This window comes from Camelus dromedarius, chromosome X, assembly GCF_036321535.1.
Source record: "Camelus dromedarius isolate mCamDro1 chromosome X, mCamDro1.pat, whole genome shotgun sequence".
NCBI lineage: Eukaryota > Metazoa > Chordata > Mammalia > Artiodactyla > Camelidae > Camelus > Camelus dromedarius.
The window spans coordinates 26,387,271-26,401,628 of NC_087472.1; the positions used below are offsets into that span (position 1 = coordinate 26,387,271).

Sequence of the window (14,358 nt, forward strand, 5' to 3'; positions counted from 1 at the left end):
TCTAAAATACTATTCGTCTATGAAATCTCAATATCTAGAAGGTGCTTCCCACATACTTACATACTTTTTGAGGGGGAGTGGCTCAGGGATTCAGGAGAGGCAGTAAGAAATGTTACGGTTGTTGAGTACACCTACTGGCTAGGCACCAGGCTTTACATACACGCTATTTTTCAGTAAATCTTTACAATTTCACTTAGAATCATTCTCGTATTACAGATAAGGACATGGAAATTAATACAGAATAACTTACCCAAGGAATGTATTAATAGAGGAAATCAAATCCAAGTTTATCTAATTCTAAAATCTGTGCTCCTTCCTGTAATAACATACTACTTAACATAGTGAGTTTCTAATATTTATTTTAGGGAGGAATATTGTTCGATTTTTCTCTGTATCCATCTTAATGCTACCTTTTCACTCACTTTCTAACTTGTCACTTTGCAGAGTGTATTTATACAGTGACAGCGAACATTTTAAAAATAAACTTAGAATTGTCAGTATTCTTCTCTTCAGCTTGCATCCCAACTATTTTTTGCCTTTCTGCTCAAGAAACCAAATAAAACCTATCAGGAAAGGGGGGAGGAAGGATATAGCTCAAGCACTAGAGCACATGCTTAGCATGCATGAGATCCTGGGTTCAATCCCCAGTACCTCCTCTAAAAATAAATAAATAAATAAACCTAATTTTACCCCCTCCAAAAAAAAAAAAAAAAAAAAAAAAAAAAACACCAAAAACAAAAAGAAAAAAAAAACCTATCAGGAAATATATGAATATGGCAACACCCCAATTATCAGCCACTGAAACATCAAGCACCACAGCAGACAAGTCCTCAGGCAGAGGTCAGTGAAAGCCAAGCAGCCTGAAAGAGTTGAAGACATCAATCACACTGCCATCCACACCCTGAAACTAAGAAAATGACTGGTTAGACAGCCAATGGCATAACAACATCAGGTAGAGCACAGAAGAGCAAGCAGAGAGCTGGGGAGAGGCGAGTGAGAGAGGGGAGAAGAAAGCACAGCACTGGCAAGAGGAAGACAGCTGCATAGGGGTAAGAGCAAAGCAAACAGTATGCAGTGAACTAGAAAATCCAGGACACCCCAACACCATGATGATTAACAAGGATACTTCCCAGCTGCTCACCTACATACTGAAAACATGCAGTAAAGAACTTGTAAGCATATAGATGAACTCTTAGCAGTGTTCATTTTAGAACTAGAGATTTTCTTTAAAGATATGTAACTAATGCATTATAATTCAGGGGTCTAATATTTGGTCTTCTGCTTGCTAAAAATCAAATTATAAAACAAGACTCAATTTAGTGAAGTCAACTGAAAATAAAGTCACATGTTTAACAAGTGTTGGCGACCAACTTTTAATAATACATACTTAATTTTCAGAAACATATGCTAACCATCAACAACATGATCAGGGTTCTTCACCCCAGATGTTATTTCATTGGTACTTTATATCAATATTTACAAAGGCTTTCAAATTCAACAACACAAAACAAAACAGCTTAATTTTTAAAACTACAATGCTTTAAAAAAATGTAAACAGTTTATTTTTACATTATTGTAAAAAAGAAGACTCATTCCTTAACACGGCTTAATTTTTTTTTAAGTGAGCAAAGCCTGGTGCTCATGGATAAAGAATGAAAAGAATTTTTTTACATAGAAACATTGTGCTCCAGTGTGGCAAAAAAAAAAAATTATATATACACATACAAAGAAAAGAATCTTAAGTCCACAATTTAGACCACACAAAAAAAAGATCGTCCCCCAAATTGAGAAATTTATAAAAACCATTTACACATGGTTGTTGACCTACTGAAAACCTATATAACATTTTCAAAACAATAACTCAGTCAAAAGATATCACTTTTCTTAAAAATGAAATTTTGTGCAAAAGAAATTATTTAAGCTAGAAACAAGGACCACCCCCACATAAGAGGCCAAAAGAGCCACTGAAATAATTTAACTCTGTTAGATTTAGTGCATGTAACCAAAAGGCACACACATATGATTAATATATTAATATATTTTCATGCAGAAACCTGTGCATGTTCACAATTATATAACAAAACACAAACATAACAAAATGTAAAGCCTAATGTTTGGCAACGTTATTCTAGCCACACTCCTTTCTAGTCTGTCAGTCCAGGGTTTACTAGATCATTAACACTGCCTCTCAAAAAATATATTATATTTGAACAACTTCCAATAAAAATTAAAAAAGGATGTTAGCCTGAAACACTATAATATTTTTTTCAGTTCTGATACGTATAGAAACTTACTGATATATTTACTTTAAATGTCATTTCAAATTAAGATACATTTTTCCTTTTGTTAATAAACACTTTGATTGCTCCAGTAAAGTCAGCAGAAAGAAGAACTTCTGTGTTATCTGTCTTCATAATACCTTAAAAGCATAAAAAAAAAGTTTTTAGTTGATTTTAAAGGAATATGAAGCCTGCTGCCACAAATGACACATGCCCATGACTGTCCACCTCTGGGGCAGAAGAATGTCTCCCCGCCTTTTCAGTCTCTCTTTCCTGACTTGCTTCTGTAATCCGCTCATCCTCCTGTACGTCGCCTCTCTGAGGCTCACTGCCACTTACCTTGTGTCAGCTGGTCTTTCCCTGGTGTAGGAAGATTATAGTCTCTCAGGGCCTGGATGCCTGGATTTATCCTCTAAGTTGTCTAATACTTCATTTCGTGGCAAGAGGCTAGCGTGTGATTCAGCCCCAGGACTGGATGCTGGCAGGATGGACGGGATCAACTGGGCAAATCTTTTGCTAACAGGTTCATTAACGGGGTTGACAGGAAGGTTTACGGCAGAGCAGACAAACTGAAACTGCCAGGAAATGAAGTACACATGATGGCTCTATGAATGCTGAGGGCACCTTTGTCTTTCCAGTCTGTGCTGAGGAGCCATGTAGCTATGCTGAATGGCAGGAACGCTTACCTCTTACATTTGCCAGCAAAAGCATTTAACAAACAAAATTCAGTGTTAACCAAGTATTATACATAGGTAAAAACTGTAGATTTAAGAAGGACCGAGGGGGAGGGTATAGCTCAGTGGTAGAGTGCATGCCTAGCATACACAAAGTCCTGGGTTCAATCCCCAGTACTTCCTCCAGAAATAAAGAAATAAATAAAACCTAATTACCGCCCCCCACACACAAAAAAAAACATAAATAAAATAAATGAAAATTTTTTAAAAAAGGACTGATTAGTAAGGAAGAAAATAATCCAAACTTTGACTGGAAAGTTGTGTATAGGATGAGTGGGCCAAAATGGTTTACTTAAATTTGCTAAAAACATACCCTAAGTCTTTGAACATTCCAAGCTACCCTTTCAGTATATCTCAAAGTAGTGCTGCACAGCAGAAGCAAGAAACTGAGGGATATCAGAAAGGCTAGCGAAGAGAACAATTCACCATATACATAGAAACGCTTTATAAGGTACAATAATAATGAAGATGATGTTTCTTACATGCCAGGCATTTTGCTAGGCACTTTATACATGTCTTCTTTAATTCTTATCACAACCTTGTAAATGAGGTATTAGCACCATTTTAAACATGAGGAAAATTGAAGCTTAATTTGCCAAATATGTCAGGAATAGAGAGAGAGAGGGCAATCAGATATATCTTATGATCTCATACCCTGAGATTAAGAGTTTATTCTTAAGAGTATACCTAGACAGGTAAAAAACAGCAAACACAAATCTGAGTATGATCCAAACTTGTGCCTCTTTAAAAAGGACCCAGTGAAGTAACTGAACCTTGTTAATATGGTGGTTTTTGAGAAGTTTAAAAAAAAGTACTTTTCATTTTTCCTCAAATGGTTTGCAAAGCTAGAATTTTCTGTGGAATATGTAAGGGAAATGTATAGAGTGTAAAAAGGTATCACTGGGGAAAAAGGAAAGAAAAAGAAATCCAATCAAATGACTTAAGTTAGAAGAGAGAAGCAGTATTTGATTGAGAAACAAACAAACAAAAAAAAGAAAATGAAAATAAATGTTTCCAAATAGGCATTTAGTAAAGGTGTAAGAATTCTGAATTGGTTTATTTTTACATCTTGTAATTAAAAGAAGTGCTAGACTGAAGTTCATCTTTGTTATCAAAAATTTTCTTCACAGACAGAAGAAATAGTGTATTTAGTATAGTGTAGAGTACAAATAATACCACAAGGGAAATTACTTGATGTGAAATGTGATAAAAATGCTTGAGAACTTTTAAATATTCAAATATTTTTACACATACCCTTTGTACATTGTATCTATTGTTGTGGTTTTATAACTCTCTACAAGGCCTGGCTGTAATCTCTAAAGTGAGAAAACACATTTAATAAATTATTTTGCAATCGATTTTAATAATACAAACTTGTTTTCCTTAACAACTGGTCCAAATTTACATGGTATTACCTGACTCTTAACGATTAACAGGGACCAGTTTTATATAATTGGCACTCAATACTACTTGATGGTTTCTTTTCACTTCCTAATCTGAACATCTGATATAACTGAAAGTACTGCTCATTCTCAAAGCACACACATGCTGCAAAGGGCAAGAAATTATAGGCTTGTAAAACAGCTGTCTATGAGAAGCTGTAAACTTGTGGCAAGCAGAAAAGAACACTGTTTTCACTTTGGTTTAATTCACTTATTCTGCAAATGTTTATTAAGCACCTACTGTATGTAGGTAAGCACTGTGCTAGGCACTGGCACTACAACAATAAAACACAAAGTCTGTCCTCACAGAGACCACAGTGCAGTAGAAGAGACAAATAATAAATTATATTTATTTCCTCTTTGTGTTTCTCCAGAGAGAACAGTTGTTCATTAAAAAAAAAATTATGAAGTTTCAAAATTTTCAGTTTTAATTCGCAGGTGAATTTAAACAAAGTAAAACTTGCAAGAACTATGTTACCAAAATGTTCAGAAATGGACACCTGACAACTATTATGTTGTAAACAAGAAATAGTCTTCATACTCATGAAAAAATCGTAATACTCACAGGTCAATGAGGCTATTAAATGCTAACTAGAGAAAATGTAGGACAAATAAAACACAAGTACCTACCAGAGGGCATGGTATCCAAAACTTCGACATCTTCACCTTTATCGTTACCTTCCGATTTTTCAGACTGCACATCCAAGGACAACATCAAACTCGGATTTGGAGCAAAGATGGCTGATGTAACAACTGCATTATGTGCTGGGAAAAAAAATTTACTTCAGGGTAACTAATAAATTTAATTCTAAACATCAAGAAAAAAAATAAAATATGCAAAAAATATAACAGTGTATATTATATGCAAATATCTAAAAAGTAACATATAAGTAAATAAGAACTATTTAAAATTCCAAAATATTTTCTAAAAAAAACTCCATATACAAGTTCTGAGATTCCATGACTTCTCAAATTTTAGATAAGTGTAAGTTCTTTCTTGGTATAGAAGAATCAAACAAAGCCAATACAAATCAAAAGCAGTTATAATTGCCAAACTCTCTCTCTGCAATAATGCCTATATACATTTACTTATAGTTCATCTCCACTTTAACTTTATTCATTTATAAGACATACAAAAGTAGGCATTTACTTACCTTTAATACCTTCCCAAAAGTCATTACGATCTCTCCTGACTGAAGTAAACTTGCTTAAGTCATGGTAAGTACTCCAGATATAAACATACTTATCTTCTGAGCCACTAACGAGGTAACTAAAATCATGGCTAAATTTATGGAAGAAAGGAAAAAAAATCAAAGTTGTGGAGTTTTTAAAGTTTCCCTCTATCAGAGCTTCCTACTTTAAAACACCTAGGTATTTTTGTTGCAATACAGACTCCTAGTCTCACTCCAGAGGTTCTGAACATGTATGTTTGACATGGTGGGGCCAGAGGCACTAGAATTTCCATCAGAGTTCTAGGTAACTGCTGTTGGGTTAACACTGGGAGGAATGCCTACTTAAGAGAGAAGTAGAATACTTTACCAATTAATTTACGGGGTAATTACTGAGTAATTCAAGAAGAAAGGAGAACTAGTAAGAAAAGGGCTGAAATAAAGAGGGCTATAAAAGGAGAAGAGGTAGGTATTTCAGAAGAGCCTGCAGACCCCAAATTAAGAGTTCAAATAATGTGGGAAGGTATATAGCTCAGTGGTAGAGTGCATGGCTAGCATTCACAAGGTCCTGGGTTCAATCCCCAGTACATCCATTAAAAACATAAATAAACCTAATTACTACCCCCCTAATAAAAAGGAGTTCAAATAATAACGACATGCAAAGGTGTAAATATAGGACACTGTACTTTAGGGTGTCAAAATGCTTTATTAGCTTCTGTTCCTAAAAGGATCAAAACCATGGGTAAGGTGGGTAGCGATGGGGTAAACCTCCTTTAAGAAAGCTTACATAAAAGTACAAAATCACAAATTCTGGAACAGGGAGTCTTCTAATCCTGGCTCTGCAACTACCAGTGTGACTTTAGGCAAATTAATTTTTTTGGTCTCAGTTTCTTCATCTGCAGAGTAGAAGCAAGTCAAACTGTTATCTACCCAACAGGTGGATAAGGTAAGTTTTGCATGACTGATAATACGAGATACCAGTTGCACAAGTGCAAAGAAACTAACACCACCATATAAACCTAAGGCATATCTCAATGAAAAAATGGGAGCAGAGGAGAAATGTTCTGATCTCTTTCGGGAATTTCTCACTGCCGATTTACCTGAAACTTGCTTTGATCTGGCTGCTGCTGTTGACATAACCCTTATACTTCATGGACAGTGACAAATCTCTAAGATCATAAAGTCTGATTCTGGAGTCATTTGAGGTTACCAGTATCTAAAAACAAATCAAAGGAAAAGTTAAAAATACCATCTTTTAATCTGTTTTAAGGTATAACCAAAAAAGGGTGTTACACACATACAGAATATACTTCAAAACTAGAAAAAGCAGTATTCCATAGGAAAGGAAATATATTCTTAGCCAAGATATAAAGAACTTCCAGGAGTCTTAATATAATGTGGAGAGAGATGGTTTTGAAAGCTTAGTACCTTATTTTCTCCAGGTAAAGGCTCAATGCCAGTAATTTTTCTTCCAACCTTGTTGCGCCCTCTGGTGGATCGGACATGTATTTGTGTGTGGTATTTCAAATGCTAAAAAGAAATCACAATTTAAAAAGATCAGAATTAGAAAGAACCTCAAAGATTATCTAAGCCAACTCACAGACAGACATGGTATTATTTGTCCTAATTTATAGATAAGGCAGTTAAAGCCCATAGAGGATATATCAACTTATCCCAAACCACAAAAGTGTTTTACTAAGTATTTAAGCGCAATTTAGACAAGATACCCATTTACCTCTGTATCATAGAAAATACATCTGCCATCATATGTTCCAATCACTGCATATTTGCCATTCTGACAGAAATTTGCAGCTGTGATCAATTTTGTTTGACCATCTACTTCATTCCACAAAGCCACTTTTTTGTCAGGTATGTTCCAAAGGCGGAGCTTTCCATCCAATGACCCACTTAGAAAATACCTGTCATCCTAAAAATGTGGCAAAAGAGAAAGCTTTCACTTTACCACATTAAGAGAAACGAATTAGCAAATAAATACATTAAGTCTTATCAGAAATAATGTTTAAAATATGTAGATTTCATTTAAAAAGTATTAAAGTAAGCATTACTTCATTCACTAAAAATAACAATTAGTAACCTCAGTATTCATTTATACTGAGAAATTATATTCTAATCATTAAACTGCTTTTTTCCGAGGTATGCATGTTAACAGATAATGGGTTGGAGTGTATATTGTGTAGGAGAAGGATTCTGTGATCAAATAAGTTTGAGAAATTCTGGGTTACAGAAAGTTAAACAGGATTATCAATTAACATGCATTCTGAATCTCTAAAAAGGGGATAAAGTATGCAGCATTTTTCAACTTAATTGGAAACACACAGACTTTGTGTGTAGGGGGGCGCTTGGTAGGGGGTCAGGTAGGAACATCTAGCTGGGCTAGTCCTTTCAAGGAATATGCTTTGGGAAACATTATCCTATAGTGGTACATCTGCTCATACCCTCCTTGGGATACATGCAATAGCTGGATAAAGGAGTAACTAATGCCAGTCAGTCCACTGAACCAGTCAGTTTCTGGAACTCTGACACCCTGTCAGCAGATAATCACTTCGCTATTTAAATTCGCAACCTCAAACCAAGAGTTTTTGGGGCAATTTGATCCCACAGAGGACATCTAGCAATGTCTGGAGACATCTTTGATTGTCACAGTTTACAGGGTGGGGTGCTACTGACATCTAGTGGGTAGAGGCCAGGAATGCCGCTAAACCTATAATGCACAGCACAGCCTTCCCTCCCTCTACAACAAAGAATTATCCAACCCAAAATGCCAACAGTGCAAGGCTGAGAAACTGTGTTCAAAACTAAACCAGATCTACCACTAAACTGACCTAATTTTTGGTAACATAAGAGTTAAAGAGAAAATAATTGAGATACCAAAACAAGAAACAGACTTCTCCACTCAAGACCATTACTCTTACAGACCTCTGAAGCCTGTCAAGGATAACCTACACAGAATGGGCATTTTTATACTGTGGTGTAGTAGGCTCGACTCAACATCTACTAGTAGGAGAGTCGAACAACTTAAAATACTTCATCTTGGTCTTACAATTTGGAATTTGTATATATGCACATACATATATACACGTGTGTAAATGTATGTGTATCTCCATTTTGCTATTTCTTTTATAACTCATCTTGCTTCCAGGTAACATTATTTGATAGAATTACATTTCCTAAGAAAATGTCAACATCACCCCATTTTTCCCTAGCCCCTCTCAAAAACTCCTCAGGTCAGCATAATTTTAAAAATAAGGCTTTCACGTTTTCAAAATAAAACCAAATAAAAGTATAGAGAAATTATTGACTAAACAGAAACCGTAATAATAAAGCACTACATAGATAACAACCACCACCTAATACTCCTCTCTTGCCACCCTGATATGTTATAGTTAAAACAGAGGTGGGGGGAAGGATTTTGCTCACAGTTGCTGACAGGGGTAAATCCATCCTTTTGTTGCATCCTTGGGTGACAGGATGGGGGTATTATTCAGAAAGAAGCCTTGAAAGCTTGATGGTCAAAACTGATACAGTATTAACACAGATTAAGCATTTTTAATTTTCAACAGTCTTAATCAAGTCTTCTCTAAGGGCTTAGAACTATTACTGCCTATGTTATAAGCCTGCCCAGGGAGGGAAATTATATTGAGAGAAAAAGTCATTCTTCTCTCTTAATCTGGGGAAAAAGAGAAAGAAAGGTGAATACAAGTAAAAGGCTGCATTAAAAAGACAATGGGTGTTAAACATACAGAGATGAGGACATGACTGAAATGTATTAATGGAAATCATCTACCAGTGTAGGGGAGGGAAAGCCAACTAGGGGCAGCTGAAGCCCTCCACTTATTTCAACCTAGCTGGTGGAGCAGCTACAACATGCAACATCCCTTGTGCTTATAGCTGCAAAGAACTAAAACTAATTTAGCCTTATGTATTTGGTGGCTCTATCCCATAAGAGCATAGGATAGGGCTACAATTCCATGAGGGTAGATTTTACTCCTTTGGTTGAAATCATATGAAATACTTTGTTTCTAGAGGAAATATGTTGAAGGATTTTCTACACTGAAAATGAATAAGAACGGATCTCAAGATTAACAGTGTTTCCAGACATTAGATAGGAATTCAGTAAATCTTGTAATGAATTTTGGTCTTTGCCTCTTTCAACCTTTTCCTCTATGTCTCTTCCCTTCCCAACCCTTCTACAACTATTCCTGCCTATATGCTTTCCTTTCTCATTTATCCACCTGCTGTCTTGTCTTCTTCTGCCAACTCCAACATCTCTCCTCTTTAACAGGATACTTTATTTCTTTATTATACCCTGCATGCCGTATTAAAGATTTGGGATGACTTTTCACTGTTATATTTAGACCATAACTTTTCCAGTTCTTCTAATGCAGATTAGCAGAATATTTATTTCTTTTCTCATTTTCAAAGCAAAATGAAACACTAAATTCAGTTGCTTTTAACTATGGGGCTGTTAATAATTTTTTTCCTGCAGTCCAATTACCCTCCAGAGAAACTCGGTTCCCTCACCTTCCTTATAGTATAACAAAAAAAGGTGTAAACACTTACTCTTGGATGGAAAGCTATGGCAGTGACAAAATCTATATGTTGAAAACAACAAAGGCATTCTCTTCTGGAAATGTGCCAGAGTCTGACTGTTTTATCCATTGAAGAGGAAAGCAGAAAGTAGTTCTACGGATAAATTGACATTGATTATTTTATCACCATGTGAAAAAAAATGCACTTATACCATAAAAGTGAACTTTTGGTTTTAAGTACCTCAACAGTTTTGCCATTATTATTGTTATATGCAGCATAAGAAAGAACAAAAGATTATCCAATTCACTTGAACAGTCCCATTTTTTTCCCTGAACAATTAAATACTGTATTTCTTTGATTCTGAGACTTTTGCACATTACCTACTCTGAAATTAGGATGAATCTTATGACTTTTGTCAAAAGAAATTTGCTAGGCACCAGTAGAGGACTAAGGTGTGCCTTAGTTGTTAGAGCCTGCATATATTGGAACTTAGCTATGAATACAAGGCATCTATTCACTTGATTGTCACGTCAGTTATTTTCAAATCGATAACACTGGTAAATTTTAACTCACATGGATTCCCTAACTGACACTTAAAATGCCTTAAAAAAGATTACCCTATAATGTAGCACGGATATGAAAAGTTATCGTGTACCTGTCACACCTTAGGCAAGAAAATTAGAGAAAAGAAATTGTCAAATCTTTCAGGACAGATCACAGAATTTTCAAAGCTAGAAGAAGGTGGTGTAACCAATTTAAGCATTGTGATGGCCCATCACCCAGAAACCAAACACCTATCTGTCAAAAGCTTCCAGCTGGCAGTAGCTTTTTAATTTCTAAACACAATCAATTTAAGGAGAGAATTATGAGTTATACTGAATGAGGAAACCCAAATGAGACCCTTGTATTCTTTGTATATGTAAAGGTACTAAACAAATTGAAATAATGATGACATTGACTGAGTAATTACAATGTGCTAAACATTGTTCTTAGCACTATACAGCAACCCTATGAGGTAGGTACATTATTAGCCTCTTTTGCAAATGAGAACACTGAGGTAGAGAGGTTAAATAATTTTTCTAGGACTACCCAGCTTGTCAGTGGCAGAGCTGGGATTCGAATCCAGGTAGTCTGGCTCTAGGTCCAGGCTCTAACCACTATAGTATTCTGCAGAGTGCTTACGCAGAACACATGTTATGAAAAACAAGATGCTTTGTCGTTTGCTTAAAATAATAAGACTCTTTAATGTTTAAATGTGAAGAGACTAAGCACAAACGTGGATTTTGGTATGTTACTGCACTAATACATGCATGCTACTTGGGCCAGTTTAAAAAAATGCACATTTTATGTGGTATATCTGTTTTTAAATAGATGGTGTACCTTACATTTAAAAATAGAATTCTGGAAGATTTATAATAACTTTTGAAATATTTAATAACAATTCTTTTTATTTTCAAGATCCAGTCAGTTCCAGAAAAGTTTTGAAGAGTACATGTAGTTTGCTTTATATTTCCTCCTGATTAATAACAAGTGTATATAAACTAAATCTATGGTCTGCTGTTAATTAAAACTGACTTTATCCAAGTCTTGCAATAGTCCATTGCTTTAAGCAAATGAAAGAAATATAAAGACATTCTTAAAGTGAAGATGCTGAAGACATGTTAAGACTTGTTCTATTATGCTATCTATTGAATCTATCTATTGAATCCATGAAATAGTTTTCTTAAACTAAGCATGATCTTGGGAGTCAAATTAGAGTCAGATCTAAGTTCTACTCACAACTAGTTTTGTGACCTTGGATGGGTCAAAGGCCCAGTCTTCTAATCTACAAAATGAAATATCACCTACCTCACAGGGTTGTTATTTTAAGAATTAACAGGTAATTCTTGTTACCTGGCACAAAGTAAGTCTTCAACAAACAGAAAACCCACCATAAACATCAACTGTGCTAGACACTGAAGAGAAACAGCAGTAAAAAAAAGATCTGGTCCCTACTCTTGAGGGGCTTAGAATCTTGTTGCCAACAAGACCTAGAAATGTACAAAGGTAGTTAAGTAAAAAGCATACAGATAAAGGCCTTAAGAACAAAAAGTAAGGTTTCCTGGAGAAGACTTCAGTGTGACTCTCGCTGAATTTTCAGTCTGCCAGCCTGCCCTACAGATTTCAAATTTGCCTGGTCCCACAATTATATGAACCAACTCCTTAAAATAAATCTCCTTATGTATATATATCCTCTTGGTTCTGTCACTCTGGAGAACCCTGACTGATACAGTGGCCAGTGGAGAATTAATTTCTTCAGTTAGTGCTACATTTCAGAAAAAAATACTGGTTTGCTTTAAGAAAGTAAAATGAGTACAGGGTTCCCAATTAGGTGCTTTGTACTTCTTATTCTAGATAAATAAGATTATCGGATTAAGGACACTTCAGATTTCCATCTTCTGACAACTCAGATTTCACACAGGGTGGGGAAGGAGTACAAAGATACAACGGGGGCTCAGTTTAAAACCAGACTACCAGGTGAGGCTCAAGCTTATTCCTGGAGCTTAGAGAAAGATACTGTGACAGATGGGCCATGAAATGCACCCACAGCATCTAAACAAGTATGACAGGAGCAGTAATTAATAAGTGGAGTGATTCAAAGCTGGAGCTCAGGGAAAGCCTGACTTGCCAATATATACCAGTGATATCTTTGTGCTACATCAGGTTTTCCTGACATAGTTAAAATATATGGGCATCACCGGTATCCCTGACAGTATTTTGTAAACTCAGATAACTTTTCTCAACTTAAGGCTTTTAAATATCACTTTTCCCTACAAATTCTTAATATAGTTTAGATTCTGATTACTGACAAATTTTAATACAAAGAAAATGTAAGGTGTCATGCATTTATTACAAAAACTGCTTCATGCTTCAAACACCTTAAATAAAATTAAAAATATTTCTTAAAATTTTTGCCAATTTCTAAGATATTTCATCAGTGGCAAAATAGTGCCCCTCTACTTCTAAAATAATTTTCCTCTAAGGAAAACAAAAATCACAAATTGAAGACATACCACTGATTTGTAGAATATAATTCTTAAATCTAAATTAATAAGTTTACAAATATAGCAGATTAGCCCTAAAACAGTCTTGATTATATAGATAAGGCTTCACCCTTGTAGTTGAAGTCATATCCATTTTGTTGAGGATACTTACTTGCCAAAATTACTTTATAAAAGAAGCAAAAAGTACAAGTATATAGACAGATCCAGAGAGAAGCTGTTAAGTAAAGATTTTCTTATTAGCCTAATCTGACGTTTCTCTTTTTTAACTTCGATTAATTTGTAACTCCCACAAAGTATATATGAACATTCAAACACTGATAGTGTGACAATCATACAAATAAAGTATTTGTTTTTATCCTGAAATAGTTACATAGAATTAACAGACAATTCAAATAAGACTTTCTTACTTTAGACCATGAAAGATCAAGGAGATCAGCAGTATGGCCTTTATATTTGCAAAATGGCCGTTGTCGAAATGGTGCATTTTTATCATCAGGGTCTTCATCAGCTCCACCGCATACCTATTTAGATATGAAAACAAATGTTAAAACTAGAAAAACAAAAGGTTCATACTCTTTCCACCCCATGTGTTCTCTCATTATTTTGTATGACACCGGATTGAAATCTTGATCCACCAAAAGCCGACTCCCCTTTATGCTGCATCTACTACTTATCACCTCCTCACCTCCTTGTCCTAAGAAACCTGGATTATCTTTGAAGACATCATGCTACCACAATAGTTCCCTCCCTAACAGAGCCCCCACTTTGTCTCTTTTTTGACCATCCATTCCTTCAGGAGAGGCAGGAGCCAGCACATGGGGTGATCACAGTCGGTCTAAGCTAATTCAGATGAGCTCATTCCCGTTCCCAGTGATGACTGGTTTAGGCGTGGGCATGTGCTATGATTTTCATCAGACACGAGGGCAAGTTTATCTGGGGGAGGGGGAAAAAAAGGGAGGCTTCTAGAAAGATTTCCTCACCCTTAAAAAGGGGTATACTAAAGGGACCTTCCTCTTTCCTGCCTCTGAACATCGTTGTCTGCAGGTGACACCTAAGACAGTAGTAGCCAGTATACCATGAGGGGAACTAGCCCAAGAGAGCAACAGATAAAGAACAGTAAGGCGGGAGGATGGCAGGAC

At 35.6% G+C, this 14,358-nt stretch overlaps 1 protein-coding gene across 1 annotated transcript in view; it reads right to left on the reverse strand.

Annotated features, from left to right (window-relative positions):
- Window positions 1-1,359: 1,359 nt before the first annotated feature.
- The window catches only part of WDR44 (WD repeat domain 44), a 68,820-nt gene continuing 55,821 nt past the window's right edge, over window positions 1,360-14,358 (reverse strand). Inside the window, exons 13-20 of the mRNA XM_010985857.3 lie at window positions 13,627-13,740; window positions 10,206-10,328; window positions 7,360-7,551; window positions 7,053-7,154; window positions 6,725-6,840; window positions 5,610-5,737; window positions 5,086-5,220; window positions 1,360-2,419 (exon numbers count right to left, since the gene is read on the reverse strand). Coding sequence (XP_010984159.1) covers window positions 2,325-2,419; window positions 5,086-5,220; window positions 5,610-5,737; window positions 6,725-6,840; window positions 7,053-7,154; window positions 7,360-7,551; window positions 10,206-10,328; window positions 13,627-13,740 — 1,005 coding nt within the window. The 3' untranslated portion in view covers window positions 1,360-2,324. The remainder of the gene's footprint in view (window positions 2,420-5,085; window positions 5,221-5,609; window positions 5,738-6,724; window positions 6,841-7,052; window positions 7,155-7,359; window positions 7,552-10,205; window positions 10,329-13,626; window positions 13,741-14,358) is intronic.